The following is a 22058-nucleotide window of genomic DNA, read 5'->3' as shown; positions in this document are numbered from 1 at the left end:
ACACACACACACACACACACACACACACACCCCTGAGTGGTTAACACTGCTGACTTTGCCGCAGGAGGTCGGGGGTTTGAATCCCGGACAGGGCGGGGTAACACATCCAGTGTACCCTTGATGCTCTACCGTCATACATGCATTAATTTATACAAACCAACCCAAGTTTAGTCATTCATACCTTCACACAAACAATTTGATTCATACAGACCTACAGCCACATGCCTGCAACACATACATGGATCTGTGACTGCCGGCCGAACTCTGCCCCCATCAATGGTCTCATTCACGTTTATTATTAGTCCTATTATATCATCATCATGAGTCTTCTAATAGATCCTTGTGGAACCTGCATGGTGCTGTCCTCTTTCCTCCTGTCCACTTGTCAGAAGGCAGTTTTTCCAGGAGAATGTTTGGTCTGTGTAAACACAACCATAAAGAGTCCTGGTCTAGACCTGCTCCGCATGAAAAGTGCCCTGAGATAACCTCGGTTTTGATTCTGCACTATATCAATATATGAACTGACATACCCAGTGTGTAAGATGCAACGGGACATTAAACATAACCATAACAGGGTTGCTCTTCATATGACAGGTGACCTCAGCAGACTGATTCTGTCAGGTGAACCTAAACGAGACCTTAAGTGACTGACCTTGGCAGCTTTTTACTGAAAAGCAGACTTTGTTTAAATATAGTGTTAATGCTGTAGGTCAATATGATTTGTCATGTGTGGGCATCATCTCAAACTTTAAAGCTTTTCATTATCACAAGACTCAAATCATGAATAATGTACAGTTTAAAGGGCAAAAATAAATCTGAGGATCTGCATGTATCCTGTTTTTTTGTTTTTTTAATATAAAAAAAATCAAATAAAAGTTTAAAAGACAGGCAAGAAAAACTAATCGAGTTCCAGTTTATACAACTTTTATTAAAGAATCAGCATTACGAGACTCAAACTGTACATATTTAACAAAAGACACTATTCTAAAAGTACTAATATACAAATCTGGAGTTTACATTTTATTACAAAATGCAGATAAAACAAGTTTTGAACTATTTACAAAAACAAACAGGCTGCAGTGCTCGTATCATATGTTAAAAAAGGAAAAAAAAAAAAGAAAAGATGGAGTTTTAGTTCATAATTCTGCTGTGGTGCAGAAAAAATAATAAAATGTTCTGTACAAGAGTGAAAGTCCATCTATTTACCTTCTAGGCTTTGTGCTGAAGTTTGCAGGGGCTGACGCCGGTCCCAGAATGCACTGGGTGACAGGATAATGTTAACACTATGAACCAACCGTCGTCCTGTCGCGTGGAGCGACGGCCTCGACTATCGACCGGTTTCTCTGGATGAAATGTGCGACTGCGCGCGGGTGGGTCCACCTCTGTCCTCAGAAGTCGGCGTCCAGCCTGAAGGTGTTGTCCGTGGGGCCGGACATCACGCCCATCCTCTGGTACTCGCCCACTCGCTTCTCAAAGAAGTTGGTCTTTCCCTCCAGAGAGATGTTCTCCATGAAGTCGAAGGGGTTCTCCGCCCGGTAGATCTGCAGACACGCCAGACAGAGCGGAGGTCAGTTCGTTCTCTGGGCAACTAGAAACACCTTAAAAAGATCCGACCCGAGTCTTTTCAGTCCTGAAGCCTGAGACAAAACTTCTCCTCAGACCGAAGCTCTGAGGAGATTTTCAGGACAAGGACTGTTGACATTTGGGTCCATTTATGTCCTGAGAATTAAGGCTGCGACTAAAACAATTTCATCACCGGTCGATCTAATTATCGTTTCGCCGATCAACCGGCTGGTTGTTTGGCCTAGAAACAAAAAAAACAGCTATAATGAACTTGATCATTTCCCATGGATAACGGTGACATCTGGAAATAGATGCAACGATATTTCGTTGCTCTGATCTAAGACAAAGAAAAGCGTCAAATTCTCACATTTGAGAATCTGGGGCCTTCAAATTTTTGGGCGTTTTTGCTTTGAAAATGTCTGAAGTGAACATCAAATAGTCGCAGACTGGTTCTCTGTCCGCGGACTAATCGTTCCAGCTCTAACGGAATCAGACCCACTACGGTGTTTAAGTACAGCTCACTGGACACGGGCTGTGGTCAAACTGGTTTTTCCCTCAAGATCGGAAGAAGTTTATTTTTCCATGTGGAAAAACCGTAAAGAAGAAGAAATAATCTGGTGACTGCTCAGATTTTTAAACTGTTTGACGTGTAGCTGGAAATTTGTTTTCAAGGCTTTTAAATTGACGAGGTGGACTGCAGTCCTTTAGACCAGGTCTGTTCAGTCTGGCGTCTGTTTCGTGCTGCTGTCGTCTGTCAGTGAACCACTCGTCCTCCGATCAGAGTCCGCAGCAGCACTCAGCCCCCATCACCGGCTGAGGTCCGTACCCCTGCGCCGCTCATCACCACAGACCCGATCCTCATCAACTAGAAACCCTACACGCTACAGACCACGACCGGGAGCTCGCTGCACCGGCTGCTTTGAGTTTAGACTCGGCCTAATTATCATGTGGCGATTTACACTAAAGGTCAGACGGGTTCTCACATGCAGATCGGTTGGTAGGAAAAATGTGGCAGACTGAAACAGCTGAGCCACAACTTCACAAATCTAGTTTGATCACGACCGAAACCGGGAAATTGAAGTTACGTTTCACTAAAAACAGCACGGGCCTCAGATCATAAAGGTTTGTGCCGACAGCGGTAGAATAAACGACCAAACCTCTGACGCAGCACTTAACGAGTCCCGCTACCTGAACCTCTGCCTGCCGGAGCTTGAGTCAGTCTGCCCGAGGAACAGCACTCAGAAAACGACACTATGAAGATTTCTGGAGCGGAGTTGGACATTTTAAACGGCACTTTCACTGGTCTGGTTCAAACCGACTGTGCCTGCCGGAAGCAGCCGAACAGCCCGCGGCTGTTTTCTGGGACCAACGCGATCTGGTTTCCAACAGCGCCAACATTTTCAGGTCCTGCAAGATCAAAACTGGAAGAACGAAGACTTCCGGTCGTTGCTGGGTCGTGCCAATAAAGACCGTTGATCCCTCAGCTACATTAACTTGTACAGCTCACGCAAGAGCGCAGCCTCGTCCCGGTTATGCCCCGGCCCTACCGGGAGCCGCGCTTTAGCCGTGGCGTCGTTACCTTGGTGAAGCCGAGCTCCAGCATCAGTCTGTCAGCCACAAACTCGATGTACTGCTTCATCAGCTCACAGTTCATCCCGATCAGCTTCACGGGCAGAGCCTCCGTCAGGAACTCCTGAACACAGACGCAAAAATAAAAACAGTCAGACAAACCCAGTTCGACCGGCCACGGCCCGAAGGAGACGATAAACCAGACCAACGCCTTCAGGATCTCCGCACCGACCTGTTCGATCGCCACGGCGTTCCTGATGATCTTGGTGACGGTTTCTTTCGACGGCTTGTTCACCAGGTGTTTGAACATCAGACAGGCAAAGTCGCAGTGCAGACCCTGAAACCGGCACACAGTTAGACCACGACAAACGACACAAAGCTAGTCCAGCACCGAGTCAGTCAAACCTGAAACCAGGATTTAACTTAATTCTGAACCAGAGTGAGTCTTTTTTTAAAAAGACACTGAATTAAGTTAATTACAAAAAAAGACCTTAGAAGTTACGAAAAGTCTTAAATTTCATTTTTAAATCTTAAATAAGGTCAGAGGACCGGAACCAATTTGCACCAGCAAATGTTTGACATCTTTGATTGAAAACGACTAAACCGATTATTTAAACATCTGCTGATCAGCTATTGATTGGATGCCTGGTCTCTTAAAAACCGGGCGAGGTGTAGAATCAGTGTGGACCCGTCACCTCGTCTCTGCTGATGAGCTCGTTGGAGAAGGTCAGGCCGGGCATCAGGCCTCTCTTCTTCAGCCAGAAGATCGCAGCGAACGAGCCCGAGAAGAAGATTCCCTCCACGGCCGCGAAGGCCACCACACGCTCTCCTGGAGGATCAATACCACACGCAGACAATCAATACCAAACCCCATCGACCGGGAGCGCCAACATCAGGCGGGGTCTCGGGGGGCGGGCTTACCGTAGTTGGCGCTCTTGTTGCCGATCCAGTTGAGCGCCCAGTCGGCCTTCTTCTTCACACACGCCAGAGTCTCGACGGCATTGAACAGGTATTCTCTGAAAGGTCAGCGAACAGGCCGTCAGACAACAGCACAGACCAGCAGAAACCAGCACAGACCAGTACAGACCAGAAAGAGCGCCAGGAGCTCACCTCTCTTTGGGCTCCTTGATGTAGGTGTCGATGAGGAGGCTGTACATCTCCGAGTGGATGTTCTCCATGGCGATCTGGAAACCGTAGAAACACCGGGCCTCCGTCACCTGCACTTCCTGTGTGAAGCGCTCCACCTGGTGGTCACAGAGTAGAACAGCAAGATGAGGAAACGGGCCGTGTGACCTTTAAAAACAGAATCAAGCTCCCGTGGCAAAGCAGCGGGAGCCGGAGTGACGTCTGTTCAGGTGGTCTGAAGAGTCAGAACCGATCCAGAACCAACAACAGATCAATAACCATCGTCTCGGGCTTCCGGTCGCCAGACTCACCAGGTTCTCGTTGACGATGCCGTCGCTGGCGGCGAAGAACGCCAACACGTGAGAGATGAAGTACCTCTCCTCGTCCTTCAGAGACTCCCAGTGCTGCAGGTCCTTCGACAGGTCCACCTGAGGAAACACAAGCCGTTAACGTCGTCGGGTGGAGTCGACCCATCGGGATCGCTGTATCTCCGAGTGCAGCGGCGGTCCCGCTTACCTCCTCTGCGGTCCAGAAAGAGGCCTCGGCCTTCTTGTACATCTGCCAGATGTCGTGGTACTGGATGGGGAAGATGACGAAGCGACGAGGGTTCTCCTTCAGCAGCGGCTCCTCCTCCTCGCTGCTGCTGCTCTTCACGGTTTTGGGCTGAACAACAACAAATGACAACGTCAACTACAAACACTGGTTACCACACATTTTATAACTGGTCGGTTTATACTGGTTTGGTGTTTGATCGTCTGTCTCCAACTCGCAAAAACCAAGGTGACGTCTTTAACTGTGTCGTTTTGTTTGACCAATGGTCCAAAATCCCAGAAAACTATTCAAATTTACTTTCATAGAAGACTAAAGAAACCAGAATATATTCAAACTGGTAGAGCTGGAACCAGGGAACTCAAAATTATCAATTGCCCATCCATCGACTAATGGCTGCAGCTCTAAGCTGAACATCTCTGGCTCTTTTGATCAAACAAAATGAGCAGTTTAACGACGTCACCTTGGACTCTGGTAAACTGATGGGCATTTTTTTTTATTTTTATTATTATTATTATTATTATTATTATTATTATTATTATTATTATTATTATTATTATTATTATTATTATTATTATTATTAAGTCAATTCTACAGATCATACATTTGGTACCGGACCAGTCGAGGAAATAATCTGTGGATCGATCGGGAATTAAAATATTCTGGAGTCTCAGCTCAGTCTGCTGAACGTTAATAGAAAACCTAGAGATCCAGACAATGTCAGAGACAAATGTCAGAGACAAACCCTTCATATATTCCACCACTGAGAAGATTAGAACATGTAGGATCAGACATCCCAGCTCAGCTGTTATTGATGAGAACCTCCCGGTGTTAATATGAAGTCTGTGAGAGACTGAAAGGCTTCACGCGTCCGTGAGAGGAATAACATTCATCTGCAAGACTTCACCCACATCAAACTGTTGATAAAAACGTTTACATGCCAAAGAATCTCTGATAAACCAAACCTGCACAAGTACGGACAGTGACAGCTGACTGTCCACGTTGGCGCCAGAACCGACATTTTAGGCGCCACACGAGCACAATTCACACGACAAACTCCCGGTCATCGGCTTCAAAATGAACGTAGATCATCCGTCGGATCGATTAGTTTTAATCCCCGAAGGTTTCAGCAGATTTCCAGTCACTTACCGTGGTATCGTCGAAGATTTTACGCGCGGTTTTAGACGCCAGGATGCGGGTGGTGTTCAGACTCGGGGGCTGAAAGAGAAATGAGCACAAATCACTAAAGTGACCGGGAACTGGTCTCAATGTCGAAGCGAAAAACGCCGTTTAAAAGAAGATGGAAGTCAGTTTATGGAGTTCTTCTTCTCACCGTGTTTTCTTTGTCCAGCGACATGTTGTCGATCTGACTGCGGAGTGTGTTTTCATCCCTGACGGAAAGAGGAGAGCGAGCGGAAAGCATTTTGAATTCAAATAAATAAAAGGTCAGTTAAGAAATTAAAAGGTTAAAAGAAGAGAAACGCCAGATTCTAAACTAGCGAGCCACAGACACAGACGACGAGCAGAGACTGAAGCCGCTTCTGTTGTCCGCTCGCCTTTTTATTGAAATCTTGGCGCTAGAACGCAGCCGGCCAATAGGAACGCAGCTCGCGGTGGCTCTTTAAACTAACGCTGCGACGGAGCCAATCCGGCTGCGCGTCGAGTTCACGTGACACCTGCCTGTTGCGGGAAATTCAAACGCCTTTGTCTGTGCGGAGTTACGAAAGTGTCCGGAGCCGGTGTTACGAAACCGTCAAAAAGAGCGTTTACGAAACATTTCTCCGTTTGACAAAAAGGACGTTAATGTGACGCTTGGGAGCCGCCGAGCTGCCATTTTGAAACGGGGCCGTGACGTTCAAATTAATGCTGAAATCACCAAAAGTAAATCTGATTTCCGCGATGAGATATTAGCTCGTAAAAGGAAATAATGACCATTCATGTGCCTTAAAATGGCTCCACATATGTTCAACTGTCTTGTAAACAAAAGGTGGTCTGAATATTTAACAATTCGGTTCATGGTCCCTCAAACTGGACCGCATAAATGCGTGAACCGACATTAGCTTCGTTAGCTTCGGTTTTATTTCGGTGCTTTAACGTGTCCGACATCCATCTGCTTTCATTCAAGGTTTCACTAAACTGCCATTACGTGTGTGTGACGGTGTTTATGGTGTTTGTTTCTGACGAGAAAAAGCTGCCGCGCTTTCTGTTGTTTACTGTCACACAAAGGCGTTGTCACCACGACAGGTTAGCGCCAAAATTATTTTTACACACCACGTATTGTTATGACTCTGCATTTTCAGCGGCCCCATGTGTCGTCAGCTGTGAAAACTTGGGACTGACTTTAGCGATTTTGTCTTAAAAACCGCCCAAATGTCAGACAATACAGGAACACATCCCGGCAATCTGCCGGTTTCTTAGCCGCCGCTTCGACATAACAAGCAGATTTAAAGACGGTATTCTCGTGTGTTTCTGTTTCTGATTACCTGAGTGTGTTGTACTTTTTATCTGTTCAGGTTTCAGGCTCTGAAGCAAAACGTTTAGCTTCTCTCTTCCCTCTAAACAGGCGAAGGTGACTTTTTCACCCGTTTCCGGAGAGACGCGCTCTGATTGGTTGCTAGCGAACCTTTAAATACACGTGAACGGTCGGTGTCGCCACCTAGCGACCGGAACGAGTTAATGTAAATACAATGCACCAACATCAGTGCCACAGCCGGATTACACCAAGGTTTTTGGTGCAAATCCCACGTGTATATGTTGGATATCCAGCACAAAGTAACGAAGTACAGTTACTCAAGGACAATTTCAGGTACTTGTACTTTACGTTTGTATTGTAATTTCATGCCACTTTCTACTTCTACTCCGCCACATTCCAGCGGGAAATATTGTACTTTTTTACTGTACAACGTTTATCTGACATTGATCAAGTAAGGGAGAGAAATGGGTCAGGATTTAAGAGGTGAATCTATTATTAACAGGCTGCTTCTGAATGTATTTTAATCACCATCTAATAATTAGCAGGTTTAATCAAAAGAACTAAGAACTAAAACTACGGAGACGATGACAAACAGAAGCGGAGACGCCAAACATTGCAGCTCTAAAAACAGGATTCACGCGTCCAGGGTCCAACGTGTTCTGGTATCAGTCCTACCGCCACTGGTATCTATTCTCACAGCAAGACTTGGTACTTTGGGCATCGATCCGCTGTGACAGGAAAATGCTGCCTGTCTGGAAATGTTTCAATAAGAATATTCCATTAATACACTATCTGTCATGTCTGACAAGGGTCGTTGAGCCCAACATGTACTTTTACTGTCAATACTTTGATACCTGTATCCTTTGGCCTGTACTAGAGTATTTCGACAGAGGTGCATTACTACTTTTACTGAAGTGAATGACTTGAGTACTTCTTCCACCGCAGCCATTTTCCTCTGCTCTATAAATTCTACTCCACTACAGTTCAGAGGGAAATAGGCTTTTTACTCCGTTACATTTATTGATAACAATGATACAGATTTAGAAAAATACATTCAGCAAATAAATTATGAAGTGTTATTATTATAGGTTAAGGTCAGTGGTGGAGGACGTATTCTGAATCTTTAAGTAAAAGTACTAATGCCACAATGTAAAAATACTCCATTACCGGTAAAGGTCCTGCGTAGAAAATGTTTCTTAAATGTTCCTGTAAACTTCTTTTCCTTTCCTTTCCTTTTTTTTTTTTACTGAATATTTATGTGGAGCAGAGCAAATAAACATCTTGCAGTGTTACATTTGTCGACCCAACCCCAGGTTTCCACACACAAACACACGTTAATCTGCAAACGACAAAGAAAACATGTATAACACATATTATTATAGATTTCTTTAAAAACTGGATCAAATAAGGGTATGACTTTAAAATAAGCTGATGTTTCCCTGTTCCACTGGTTACTTCGCCTCCACCAGACTCCCGTGCTTCCTTTACTGCTTTTTGTTTTTCTGTAATGGTCGTCTTCGGCTTCTGCTTCTGGAACTACACACAGCAGCTGCTTGTGTCGTGACAGCGTCGCTGTCAACCCTGTTCTGTTTGTTCTTGCCAAGAATCAGGACTTTGAACATGAGTCTTTGGCACATTTTTAATCATTTTACGAATGTGCCCCGGTCTCATTCAGAGGTGTCTAAGCCCGCCCCTGCCTTTTAGATCACTTACCCCAACGTCCGAAACGAACCACGATATATCGATAAACTAAATATTAATTTGGTCTTATATCAGTTTTCAGGTCGCCCTGCAGTACCGTTCGTCGCCACGCGATGCCGCCGCGACCTCCACCAGACTCCTGTGTTTTTTTCGCTGGTTTTATTTTCATTGCTTTTCTTTGGCTTCTGCCGAATGTCGGTCAGTAAGGCAAGTGGGCGGGTACCTCCTCGGCCAATGAGGCGCCGCTCTCGCGTTCCCCGGCCCAACGTCGTCCTCCGCCATTGGTCACGCCCCCTCGGCGCCGGCCGGGGATTGGCTGACCGTTGTTACCGGGTGTTGTGGGGAGAGAGTGGCCGGGGCTCCGGTTGTATAACACAACACGTAACGGCCTCGCTGTCGCCGAGCAGAAACTTCGTGTACGGGACAAAGTGTGTGTTTATAGAAAGCGACGCAGCCTAGAAAACTGAATCAGGCTCGTTTACTGTCGCGGCAAAGCGGAGAATTTCTGAGTTGCATTTGAATCCCCGGTTCTCAGCAGTAACAGACTGTACATCTTTAAAGTGCCTTGTGTGCGTGAAACAAATGAAAATAAAGCATGTTAAATATTCTACACAGTACAAGAGCCGCTGTTTGCAACTCCTTTCTGAGAGACCGGGCCCCTGGGCGCAGGCACGCAGAAGGGCCCCGCGCCTCCTGCAGGTGTACGCGGGAGTTTGGACGACTTCCGTATTCTGCTGATTGTTGAAGTGAACAGAGGTTAGTACGGCCAGACTTTTGCAGACAACTGTAGGAGGAAGACCCCCGGACTGAAGGAGACACAAAAAAATGAGCGGCGTGCGGTCGCTGTCTCGTCCATGTCTGGTTGTTTATGTCACTTTGCCTCCTAAAAAACACACACAAAGAAATGAAACCATCGACAAAATGGTTTCATTTCTTTGTGGGTGTTTTGTGTGTTTTCGTGGCCCTTTGATTGACTTTCCACCACGAAACAGTGTCTTCACACAGCGGTTCTGTACCCACTTGGCCCATTCAATGATTCATCCACGGTACTGACAAGCCAACTTCCTGTCACCCTCTGAGCATTTTTACGTCAGGGGGGCCCGACCCGCACCTGGCCATCTCTCTGGCCCCGCCCCTGATTGGAATATCCCGTTAAAAGAAAAGAAGATCCCCAACTTTAAGAAACTTATTCTTCCGCTGTTGTTTCCCGTTTGGAGCAACAAAACAGTCCAGACTCACAATGTCAACGTAGAAACCGAAGTTCTAGTGGTCGTTTCGCGGCCGGTTTTCTGCCCAGCCGAGCTGCTGCCGTTTCTTTGGATTAGAAGGGTTGACATTGATTTGGGTGAGCTGGGCGGGTTCCAGCTACAGGAGGCTTTGCTCTACTCACAGGTTTAAATTCTGAGGGAGGAGCAGAGGAAGGGAGGTGAGGTACAGAGAGCATGTCAAGGTGAGAGGGACGGGTGTACGCAGGTGTTCTAAAGACAACAGGAGGTCAGTTATTGTAGTCTAGCCGCTCATCGACATGGTCAACGGCTGCAGCTGCGACGTGCAGCTCCTGGAGGATGTTAAGGTCGGCCACTTGAAAACCCTCAGCGCCTGATTGGCTGCAATTTATTTTAAAAAATCGGTGTCGTAACCGAGTGCGGTCAAAACCGTAATACACGTGATTCTGGACGCAGTGCGATTCGCTCTAGTCCCCAGCGATTTTAGAAAAATCGCCACGTGTTGAGTAGACGCACGTATCGAACGTCTGATCGCGATCACCGAGCGGTCCGGACGTGGGCGGTCCGCTGCTAGGAGAGTCCCCGACAAATAAACTACCATTTTTTTTTTTTTTCCTCAACAAATGTTTATTAAATAATAATAATAATAATGTGTAAAGCAAAGAGAGTAGGTAGTATCACAGTGAGGAATACTGTCCACTGACATTTTTAAAATATCAATAACTCGTACTGTCGATAAATGCAAACTGGAATACACGTAACATTCATATAGATATCAATATATTTACAATATGTACAGTCAGACAAGTAAACAGAAGTAGGCTAACAACAGAAGCACAATACAGAGGCTTTGGCAAAAAAAAGAAAGAGTGCATACATTTCGCTAAACTTGACATATACACATGAAGTAAACATGATTATACACGGAGAGAGAGTACAAAAACAAGCAAGATTAAAAAAATCCAGTGCAATGTCAGGTTTTTGTTGAGTTCTGTCCGTGGATGAATAGCAGCCTGTCGCCTTCGTGTCCTCCTCCTCCTCCTCCTCCTCCTCCTCCTCGGTGAGTTTGGGGTTGCTGGGGGTAAACGGTCCTAAGCAGGGCGGGGAAACTCGCTCCGTCCTCTGCTGGCTGCTCCAGCTACGTCTACATGAACTACACTCAGAATCGCCGGGTTGTGACTACGCCGCAGCAACACTCGCATTAACTCGGCCGTTAAATCTCGGTCACGTGAACAACTGTGGCCTCGAACGCACCTTCGCGTCCGGTCACACCTGAAAGCCTCTGAATGAAGGTAACTGGTGAGCTACCGGTCGACGCGCTGGCCGCCCACGAACGTGCGTCCGCGTTGTCACTCTGCACTGGAACATTCACTTCCCCTTCACATTTGTTTTTCAAGACTGTTAATTTCATTCAGCGAGGAGTCGCCGAGGAGGACAAAAGTTTTTGGCCAGTTTCCGTCGGCTTGGTCACTAACGGAGTAATAGGTGTCCACTTCGCTAAGAGCAGTTCTACCACCAGCGGTGGAAAGCAACACGGTACATCTACTGCAGTACTGTACAGTTTATTTTTTGGAGTGTAGAGCTGCAACGCTTGGTGGATCAATCGATGAATGAATTGACAGAAAAGTAATCGGCGACTCTAATCCCAATAATCGAGTCGTTTGTCATTTGCTTTTAAGCAAAAAATGCTCTTTTTTTTTAACGTTGGATGTTTCCAGCTTCCCAGATGTGACGACCGGATGCTTTTCTACGCCACACGTGACAGCAAACTGAATATCTTTGGATCTTGGACTGTTGGTCAGACAAAACAGGACATCTTGAGATGTCACATTGGTCTTTGGGAAACACAGGAAAAACAGGCATTTTATCTACACACTTCATCCGTAAAGTGCCAGGTGACGATTAAGCGAATAATCGAAAAAACAAGCGTCCGATCCGTCGTCAGTTCCGACCCGACTGGAGTGCAGGTGAATATTTCAGCCTCAAGGGGGTGCTGGTGTGTCTGCGGACTTTTAGACTTGTTATCAGAGGAAACCATCAGTCTGGCCGAGGCTGCTGGATCAGACGCTCGGAGGCTCAGCTTGGAAAAGGATCGTTTCTACGCCAAAACGAAAATAAAACCACATCAGGTCCCGGGGAAGCAGGTGACTGGTCTCGATCCACGGCGAGGTAACCAATTTAATACGAGACTGAGTTTGACTGTACCGTGGAGTTTGCCACGTTTTAGTGACCCTGTTCTGAGGTCTGCATGTAAACGTAGCCGGGGCCCGGTAGCGGCGTGCACCGCGTTCACCAGCTGAATGAGTGATTTGTAGAGTAGAAAAGATCGTCCTGATGTGACTGGTGGATCGGACTGAAACAACCAGTCAGTCTAACCTCTAAGTGTCCGGTTGCCCCCCCCCCGGGGTCCTGAGTTGGCCCTGTGGGCTCCCGACGGAGTCCGTTAGTTGGCGGTGGGAACGAGCACGCCGACAGGAAGCACGGAGCCTCTGTTCTGGCCCTTGGGCAGGGCCACTTTGTTGAGGTCTCCGGTTTCGGCCGGCCACGAGGACGCCCTCTTGGTGGTCATGTGCCGCCGGGCGTGTTTGGTCAGGTGGTCGCTGCGCATGAAGCGCCGGTCGCACACGTTGCAGACGAACTTCTTCTCACCGGTGTGCGTTCGGCGGTGGCGGGAAAGCTCGTCAGAGCGGGCGAACTTTTTGTCGCAGCCCTCCCAGTGACAGCTGAACGGCTTTTCACCTGCAGAGGAAGAAAGGAGGACGGACCGTTAAAACCCACAGGGTGATGCTTCGGGAACCAAAACCACAAACCATCACAGCCAAAGCTGTAAGAAGCGTCGGCTCTCAGATCATAAACGAATCACGCTAACAGCGGTCAAGCGTCCCTGAGAGAACCACGTATCTCCTAGACTCCAAGCTGTTTTCAGCTCTCAGCACATCCGGTGGGTTAATGAGCCAAGCTCATCCGTAGCAGTGACAATATCAGTCGTTCCACCCCTTTGTTCTGCTGGGAGGACTGTGATGACATCTGGTTCGGACGTTCCCCTCGGGACGAACCGGAAGAACCGCGATGATCCTCTGACTTTTCATCTAGCGCCTCCATCAGGTCACATCTGACCAAATAACTGGAACTAAACTAATGACATCAGCCTCGGCCGTACTTCACTGGATTTTGGAGGCAGATACTGATGATTATACTGATTTTTTGTTACCAAGATCCGAGACGATCGGGACATTTTACAGTTAAAAATCAACCTGTTGAACTCTGTACTGGAGATACAGTTTTTTTTTAAAATGACCTCAAACCCAGTTTGGCTTTTCTGTGCTGACGCTTCCTGTTATTTCTCGGCCGACGCGCACACCGATCCTGACATCGGCAATAAGCTAATGTTCAGATGTTAGCATTTAGCTGTGCGGCGGGGCAGTAGGGCTGAAACTCACCAGTATTTTCACTACTGACTAATCTGTTGGGTACTTTCTTCACGTTTGGTATAAAAAATGTCTCAAAATGGTGAAAAATGGTCGTTGCAAGTTGATTTAACAGTATTTTTATCTCAATTTTTTTTCATATTACCATTTGCCATGAAGCATAACCAGACGTACACAGGGATCTCTAGTTATTTATTTATTTATTTGTTTGTTTGTTTGTTATTAGTATATTTCCACTACTGCTACCACGTCTACTGATTTTCGTGATTTGTACCATCTGTAAAAGGACCTGACCGTGTGACGACTCTGCCTCCTACCTGTGTGTGTGCGCAGGTGAGCCTTCAGGTGCGAACTCTTGAAATACGTCTTCTTGCAGCCGGGGAAGTTGCAGACATAATTCCGTCTGCGGGAGAAGTCGGCCTGCGAGGCGCCGCCGCCCGCGCCTGACGGCATGTAAACCGGAGCCGGGGCCAGCGGGAGCAGCTTGGTGTTGCCCAGGGTCATGACAGTCTGCGCGCCCTGCGGGGGCTGGGAGACGGGCGGCTGGGGGACCACGAACATCACGGTCCCCTGCGGCACGGCGGAGCCCACCAGCAGGGGCTGGGTGAAGCTGGAAGGAGACTGGGGCAGGATGGGCTTGGGCCCCCCTTGAGTCTGCACCTGAACCGGAGCCTGTACAAAGGCGGAGATCATCCCCGTCCGGCTGCTCACCGGGAACACCTGGCAGAGGACCGGAGACGGGGAGACCGGAGAGGAAGAGGAGGAGGAGGAAGACACCGGGGAGGAGTGAGGGAGAGACCCTGGGGAGAGAGGAGAGGACGGGCTGTTGGGAGATGGAGGGAGTCCGTCCCTCTCCTCTGGAAGTGTCTGCGGAGGTCCCGGGTGAAGCGGCGCGGAGGTCTCTGTCTGCCGGGAGCAGGAAGGGGCAGGAGGAGGAACGCCGAGGCTGTCGGCGGTGTGGCGGATGACGCTGGTGGCCATGGCTCGGCCGGGCGGGGCCACGCAGGAGGACTCCGTCTGAGGTGGAAGTGCTGAGGTCTCTGAGGTGAAGGGTGAGGAGGAGGGGGAGGGTTGGCTGAGGCCGGCGCGGGAGTCGCCGAGGAGGGCGGGGCCGACGCCGAGCCCCGGGCGGGGCAAGACCGGTCTGGAGGCGGGGCTCGTGGCGGAGGTGGTGGTGGAGGCCTCGGCGAAGCTGGGACTGTGAGGCGGAGTCATACACTGGAGGAGACGATTATCATCACATCGTTACAGTTACTGATCACGGTCCATGTTCAACAGCCACATTCTTTCTTATACTAATTATATTTGCTTCATGATTTCAATTATCAGTGGCTTTAATGGCACAACTATGATTCACTGCAACATTTATTTATGTATCTTTACTTATTTTTAATCATTTGACATTATTATAATTTCTAGTTGTACTGTACAGATCTCGCTCAACACAGCTTCGCAGCTGAAAAACACACTTTTGAAGTTTTTCGTATTTGCTGTATATTTTATTTCCTTGAAACTGCTTTAGTCATTCATCGTGGACGTTGTATTACTCCACCATTTAATCATTTTTTCAAAACAGCTTTTTTTATTGCTACCAGCTGTAATAGGACATTCGGTGGTTTTATTTCATAGGTAGACATTAACCCGTCATTTATACCTATTGAGCCGGTTTTTCACTGGGTTCAGGAAACTTATTACAAGATATATTTTTGTTTGTCTTGTGACAGTTGGCTCCTTCTTCTTACTATATTTAACGACATCTGTGACACTCAGGACCAAATAACTTCTGGATGTGATAGAACTGTACTAGTACCGCAATGTGGTTGCATATTCATTTTTGAAAATGAAAGATTCTTTACTCAGGTAAAAAATTATTAATTTTTAAATCGATGTGATTACTGTAAAACATTCAGCAAAACCTATTTACATGAAGACGTGTCGTAAATGATCCTGAGGGTTTTATTGGATGTTCAGCAAAAAACTTCAACCCGGTCTAGTGGGAAACCAGCGATTGGCTGAGAATACACATTTTCAGAGAATCGAAAAAAAAAAAAAAATTCATAACTAAAAAAAGTGTTTGGAGCAGAAGTGCCATGAAAAATATAAACATACATTTTGCAAGGTCCCAAAATATATTTATATAATTTTCTTAATTAAAATAAAAGAGTTACTAAGCTACTAATAATAATGATCTTTTTGTGAGTGCTTAATAAAAAGTAAAATCCAAGCTAAATTCAACAAGGAGCATCACGTCAAATAAAGCACACGAGCATAAAAATTAAAAACTAAAAAGTTAGGCATATTTTGAGTTCTGTATTTAATATTTTACTTTTTAGTTTAAAACTTGTAAATTATTTTTATTTACTAACAATGATGTTGTGTTGATTGTATGGATGGCCTGTTTATTTACATCTTTAGTCATAGTCCAGCAGGTTTTTACTGCTGTTGAGTGAATTTTCCGGGTTTTTAACCCGATGGCAGATTTAATAAATGCTTTGGTCTCTTCCTACCAGTGAGGACAGAGCGATCAGGTCTTTGGGGGTGTCCCCTCCCTCCGGGTGGAGCTGGATGGAGTCACAGGAGTCGGAGGTGGGGGTCAGCGGGCGCGGTTTATGTGACCTTTGACCCCAGAAGCTCATGCTGACGAGCGCCTCGGCGGCCTCCAGGTCGTGGTACTCGACGCACGGCTTCAGCTCCATGGTCGTCGCCGGCCCGCCGTCCATACCGTCAACCTGAGGCAGATCAGCAGGTCAGCAACTCGTCACACGAAGCAGGTTTGTCTCTTAAAATATCGTCTTTTCTCTCTCTCGCTCAAATGCAACGACAAGAATCAGATTCACTATGAACAGGAATCAATGCACGGAACTGAAATCAAAATCAATAAAACAGTCAAAGTTGAGTCAAATTATTCCGTTTTAAGCGCAGGATCAAACAGCACTCCATAATTATTAGTTACGCCTGCAAGAGAAGGACATTTTTGCACCGTTTTGCTTCCATAAAACTCATGGAAATCTTGTGTAAATCTCCTGAACATCAACAGGTTTATCTCAATTATTTTACGTTTCCATATGTTTCCTATATGGACAAGATCTTGCAGGATTTATGTGATTACAGATGCGAGGTCAGAAATGTGTGATGGTTTTAAAGTGGTCTAAATATCTGCACGCTGGTGTGCACAGATCATTTAAACCAGTAACTGGTTTTCACAGCTGATCGGTGTACGCTCCGCATGCCGGTTCACCACTAGCACCACAATCTCCCATCTCTGTAGTAACGGAAACGTCCTGGTCGACATAAAAATCAACTTAATTTCACAGCCAACAACATGAAAAAGTGTCTTTTTTCCACAGTGATTTTTACATGTGAGTTGGGAGCCCGAATGTGCCCCTTAGTAATGAAAGTGTCCTGATGTATGATGTTGTTGTTTTAAGTTCCTGAGTTCGGAGAGTCCGTTGGATTATTACGGCTCAGAAGACAAACAGATGTCTTGTATTCACAGTAAAGATTGTATGAATTGTGAAATGTTCTTCTGCTGAGATCCCTCATGATTCAGCCGGACACGGTCCTTCTCTCATAAAATGCTCTACGTTCTACAGTCTTGTTAAACTCTTATATTCTTCTATGTTAAAAAAATTGTGCCGTGTGTGAAAAGTTTCTTTTCTATTTTCAGAAACTTTAAATATGAGAGGTGGGATCCCAAATGAGTTCCCCATAGTTGCCTCATGACTTTTATGACTATTATTCCACAATATTGTTTGTGGGTTTTTTTTTTAAATTGTTTTGTGTCAAAAAAAAATCTTTTTGATTTTTCAGGACAGCAGGATGAAAGTTTTCTTCTTTTCACAGCGACTTTAAATACCAGTTGGGATCCCAAATATGCTTCTGCTGAGTTCCCTAGTTGTGCTCTATAACATCTTAAACCCTTTTCTGTAAAAAATAAAATTACATTTGATTTGACAGTGAACAGGATGAACAACTGTCATGATCTTTTCACAGCAGCCAAGCTGTTCTGCTGAGGTCCCTCATGGTTTTGATGAACACGAATCTTCTTCCTTTCACAGCAACTTTAAGTACGAGTTGGGATCCCAAATGGCTTTCTGTGCATGATTCAGACTGCCCTACCCTCTACGGTATTGTCTTTTTTAAAACTGTTTTAAAACAATCAGTGTGATTTCTCAGTTAAAAAGATAAAAAAAAAGTGTCTTCTTCTTTTCACAGCAACTTCCACGATTATTTGGGATTCAAAATATGATCTTTGGACTTCCTTCGTGATTTAACTAATGATTGTTTTTATATGTTCTTTTCTGTCCAGGAAATTTGTTTGACAGATAAATGAGATGAGCAAGTGTCGTCTTCACTCCACAGCGGCTTTGAATATGCGTTGGGATCCCAAATGTGTTCTGATGAGTTCCTCGTGTTTCAGGTGATTGTTTTTACGTTATTTTGTGTCCAGAAAGTTTGACGGATAAAGAGAAGAAGAAATGTCTTCGTCTTTTCACAGTAACTTCAAACGTGAGTTGGGATCTTCATGTGATTCAGTGGGGATCCCAGGTAACGGACCGTTACTTATGTAATGAAAATGTCTTGATAATCTGCTCAGTAACGAGCGTGTCTACCTGTCAGAGGTCAACCACCAGTCTATGGCTGTGTCTGAAATCCCTCGCCGTTTACTGTAAACTATATTTACTGTCCGCCATTTTAATTGAGAGCCCAAATTCTGAGCATGTAAATGTTTCAATGAAAAAGTCCAGTCAGTAACCCATTTGGGATCCCAACTCATTTTTAATTACTTGTATGTGCTGTCAGCTTGGGTCGCCATGTTTGCTCTGCGGAGCAGATCCAATTGTATCGTGTTGTCTGGAAACTACTGCTGCTTTCATGACTGGTGATCCTCTACGGACGATGCTGGAGATCCCCAAAGCCTGTACCTGACCGGGTGGGGCGCCCTCCCAACAACACACATGGGATGCAAAAAAGAGCCTTCTTTGCCTTTCTTTGAACCACTCCCTGTTAAATTTGATTATTTTTACCAGGGGTGTGGTTTGTACCAATGTCCTGCGGCTGGTGGCACCGAGGAGTTTAAGGTTTTCCTCAAAAGTCAGACTTTCACATGTCTGCAGTAGGAGATAATCCACTTGGGTCAAGGAGACCACAGATGCTTTCTTCTTTAAAAGAAATATTAACTTCTACCAACTACGAGCAAATGACGACAACAGTAATCTGCAGACAGCCAATCAAAGTCATTGACCTGAAACTGTAAAACGATGTATGATAACAGCAGCCGAGGATTTTTATGTCCTGCATTAATCCAGAATCATTTGAAATTCCAAGGTACTCGGTGCCTCTAAAACCCCCTTTTTTTTTTCCCCTGCTGCCAGCAGGAGGAGCTTTGCCCCAAATGACCCGACGCCTGTAGCAGGGAGCAGTGAAAGAGTGAACAAGGTAGTGATTTCAGGACACAGCCCATGTTGTTCTTCTTTCTTCTTCTTCTTCCCTGGGGAATTAGAGTGCACGCCACCCATCTAATTAACACGATGTCGCTCGTTTTCCCACTTCCTCCCGTCTCCTGAGCCATAAAATAATGTCGGGAAAAACATGGAAAATAAAATTATAATAATTAAATAGTGTCGCCCTCAACCAGAGGCAGCCGAGGTTAAAACAGTTTAAACAAAAAATTGCACACGAATAATGCGGGTAATAAAAGAAAATAAAAATATAAATGTAGGTGGGAGGCGACAGGGGGACAAAGGGCTCCTGGGTGCTTGGCTGAGTTGGCTGGCATCTGGTGAATGCATACAGGAAGGGTGGAGGCAGAGAGCGAGCGGGGGGCGAGAGACATAGATATATAGATACAGAGAGAGAGAGAGAGAGGGGCCCCACTGCAGCGGGTACACCCGTCGTCTCACTCAGGCTGAGGGGGGACCTCCCCAGTACCCAGAATAGATGATGGGAGGTGGCGTGCAAGATATTATAACCCCCCCCCCAAAAAAAAGAAAGCCCTGCCCCCTACTCCTCCCACATTAACATGCACCGACTTACCCCAAGAGACAGAGAGAGAGAGAGAGAGAGAGAGAGAGAGAGAGAGAGAGAGAGAGAGAGAGAGAGAGGGAAGCTCTTAACAGGAAGTATAGTTGGAAAAAACAAAGTCAATCTGTTGCAACACACACACACACACACAAACACAGACGCACGGCATCGCACTCCGGCGCTGCGATTTCCCACGCAAAACATCACACAAACACATCGCACGGCAGCACATAATGAGATTACAGCAACAAGACACAATGCGGAGCGCAGAACATGTTATCACCACCACTTCCAACGGGACTTAATTACCGTTAAATAATTATTACCATCACAGAAAAACAGAAAAACAACACACCAATTAGCCCAGGAAGGATTTATTGATTGAACTCGACTGTTCGTCAGCCTCCGATTTATCTTTTCCTTTTTTAGTTTCTGGGATTTTGGTTCTGGTTGTTGATTTTTTTTTTTGTTTTGTTGTTGTTGTTGTTCGTACGTGGTCCTGTCGCGTCGCTTCCTCCGCTGTCTCTTTGTTGTGCTCAGCTGCAGTTTTTGGGTGCAGCTTTACGAACAAACCGATCCCGGATCCGATCAATCGGGGAGTCGATAAACCGAAAACTTATCGATCCTAACGCTGGCAGTCGAATCTTGATCGACACACATTTAATGGGAAACAAATTTGGGTAATTTCGGCCATTTTTAAAAGCGAGAATGCCCCAGAAGTCACCGGTCGCAGCTTCTCAGATGCGAGTATTTGCTGGTTTTCCGCCTCTTTTATGACAGTTGAGGGAATTTGTCTCGGCTTTGGGCAGTTGGTCGGACAAAACGTGCAGCGTGAATATGTCGGCGTAGGCTTTGGAAAACCGTGACAGACATTAATCGCTTTTTTCTGTCATTTTACAGATTACAAAAAATCGCTTGTTTTGCAGATTAACGGGAACGGGGGCAGTACCTGTTACAGCGCCACGGATACGAACGCCGACTCCATATCATTTTACGTCTGACGTCTTTCTCTTTTGTCTGACCGGTGATTAGATCGATCGACGCATCTAAAGACCGAACTTCGGTCGTCGTTTCAAATGCTTCGTCAACCACTGGTTCACTCGAAGGAATCATCTACGGTAGAGCCGCAGCAATTAGTCGATTGATTCAATCAACAACTACTCTGATAAGCGCGTTTGTAGTAAATGGAATATTTTGGTGTTTTGGACAAAGGTTGGCGGAACAAGAACGAGACGTTCGATTTGATGCCAGCCTTTGCTCCAAGGCGACGTTGGTCCACCGTTTTACGGCGCCAACGATTAATCGACCGACCGATGTCGTCAGAACCGTCGATGGTGAAAATAACTGCCGGCTGCGGGTCGAGCCTGCGGTGATGGAAAACCAGGAGCTGCAGTTTGATATTTCTCCATTAACAGACGAGGCGAAGCTAAATTAAAAACCAAAAACAGCCCTGGCAGCCTCCTCGCTCATCACAGCAACAACAAAGACGATCAACTAGAATCAGATCCTACTCGAACAATGAAAACGGGTCGAACCGGCAGCGGCGGCGGGTCCATCGTCAGGCCCCGCTCGGGGCAAAGTGTCTCCGTCAGTCGTTAAACTTTATGATGCACTGCGGTGATGCAACTGTTGTGAACGCACAGCAACACACACCGTCGACGGCAGGCTGCAGCGCGCGCGCACGCACGCACGCGCGCAGGAGACACCGGGTTCAGCGTGACCCCAGATAAACCCGCCAACGGCGCCAAAACGAGACCGACTCGTCAACGAGCCCACCCGAAGCCTGCGCCAGGAGCTGACCCGAGACCTGCGCCTGCCGCCGCCAATGCGCAGCTAGCGGCGCGGCCGCGGCAACTTTCACGGAACCCGCCGCCGGACGGCCGGCGCGGGGCGGACTCACCTGGCAGCGGCGCTCCGCCGTGAAGCTGAGCATGAGGAAGAGTTCACGAAACCGGCGACAGATGATTCAAAATAGAGGCAGAGGCAGCGGCAGGAGTGCGAGCAGTCAATAAAGAGCTGAGCCTCTGCCAGCAGACTGGCTTCAGCTGAGCGGAGCCAAAAAAAAAGAAAAACCCGAGGGAAAAAAACACAGAAACGAAATTCAGAGCGCTCTGGCGGGTGGTAACCGGCGGCCAATCACAGGCAAAGGTGTAGCGGGCCCCGGCCAATCCGCGGCCGGGCGCTGCGTGATCGGTACGTGGCCGCGACGCGATTGGCCGGAGGCGGGGTGCGCGGCTGTCGGGGGGCGTGGCCGGGGAGTCAGCGGTGTCAGAGTAAACCCGGTGAACCCGGCCGCGCGCTCGAACTGGGGGAAAGGTTGGGAAGCAGACAGGCGCGAGGCGCGAGGCGCGAGGCGGGACCGCGGTGCCCGCGAGGACGCGCGTGACAGGCATGCGGGGA

General features: G+C 46.9%; 2 protein-coding genes and 1 non-coding gene across 5 annotated transcripts; all 3 read right to left on the bottom strand.

Moving 5' to 3' along the window:
- Window positions 1–960: 960 nt before the first annotated feature.
- LOC120788707 (ribonucleoside-diphosphate reductase subunit M2) lies at window positions 961–6377 on the bottom strand. The gene is made up of 10 exons (XM_040124702.1): window positions 6140–6377; window positions 5956–6024; window positions 4774–4920; window positions 4569–4685; window positions 4243–4376; window positions 4054–4148; window positions 3828–3961; window positions 3365–3469; window positions 3143–3256; window positions 961–1541 (listed from the first exon to the last, which is right to left on the bottom strand). Exons 1-10 carry the CDS (start codon window positions 6227–6229, stop codon window positions 1389–1391), a joined length of 1158 nt encoding a protein of 385 aa, XP_039980636.1. The 5' UTR covers window positions 6230–6377; the 3' UTR covers window positions 961–1388.
- LOC120789499 lies at window positions 2278–2413 on the bottom strand. The gene has a single exon (XR_005707402.1). It is a non-coding gene; the product is annotated as a small nucleolar RNA SNORD94 (small nucleolar RNA).
- Window positions 6378–10820: 4443 nt separating the features above from the next.
- klf11a (Kruppel-like factor 11a) lies at window positions 10821–21759 on the bottom strand. 3 transcript variants are annotated; one of them, XM_040124699.1, is made up of 4 exons: window positions 21559–21759; window positions 16142–16363; window positions 13952–14852; window positions 10821–12945 (listed from the first exon to the last, which is right to left on the bottom strand). In XM_040124699.1, exons 1-4 carry the CDS (start codon window positions 21589–21591, stop codon window positions 12650–12652), a joined length of 1452 nt encoding a protein of 483 aa, XP_039980633.1. In that variant the 5' UTR covers window positions 21592–21759; the 3' UTR covers window positions 10821–12649. The 3 variants fall into 3 exon arrangements, with proteins under 3 accessions (XP_039980633.1, XP_039980634.1, XP_039980635.1); XM_040124700.1 differs by lacking the exon at window positions 21559–21759 and adding an exon at window positions 21194–21310; XM_040124701.1 differs by lacking the exon at window positions 21559–21759 and adding an exon at window positions 20014–21258.
- Window positions 21760–22058: the final 299 nt, after the last annotated feature.

This window comes from Xiphias gladius, chromosome 4 (assembly GCF_016859285.1).
Source record: "Xiphias gladius isolate SHS-SW01 ecotype Sanya breed wild chromosome 4, ASM1685928v1, whole genome shotgun sequence".
Classification (NCBI taxonomy): Eukaryota; Metazoa; Chordata; class Actinopteri; order Istiophoriformes; family Xiphiidae; genus Xiphias; species Xiphias gladius.
Note: the sequence above shows the minus strand (reverse complement) of the source record. Positions and strands in the feature narration are given on the sequence as shown.

Excerpts from the sequence above, each read along its gene's own strand:
- LOC120788707 (XM_040124702.1), bottom strand. The coding sequence starts at position 6,229 with ATGCTTTCCGCTCGCTCTCCTCTTTCCGTCAGGGATGAAAACACACTC. Across the intron at positions 4,149-4,242 it reads ATCAAGGAGCCCAAAGAGAG|AGAATACCTGTTCAATGCCG; the intron begins GTGAGCTCCTGG and ends CTGACCTTTCAG. Across the intron at positions 3,470-3,827 it reads AGCTCATCAGCAGAGACGAG|GGTCTGCACTGCGACTTTGC; the intron begins GTGACGGGTCCA and ends TGCCGGTTTCAG.
- klf11a (XM_040124699.1), bottom strand. The coding sequence starts at position 21,591 with ATGCTCAGCTTCACGGCGGAGCGCCGCTGCCAG. Across the intron at positions 14,853-16,141 it reads TGATCGCTCTGTCCTCACTG|TGTATGACTCCGCCTCACAG; the intron begins GTAGGAAGAGAC and ends CGTCTCCTCCAG. Across the intron at positions 12,946-13,951 it reads TCACCTGCGCACACACACAG|GTGAAAAGCCGTTCAGCTGT; the intron begins GTAGGAGGCAGA and ends CTTCCTCTGCAG.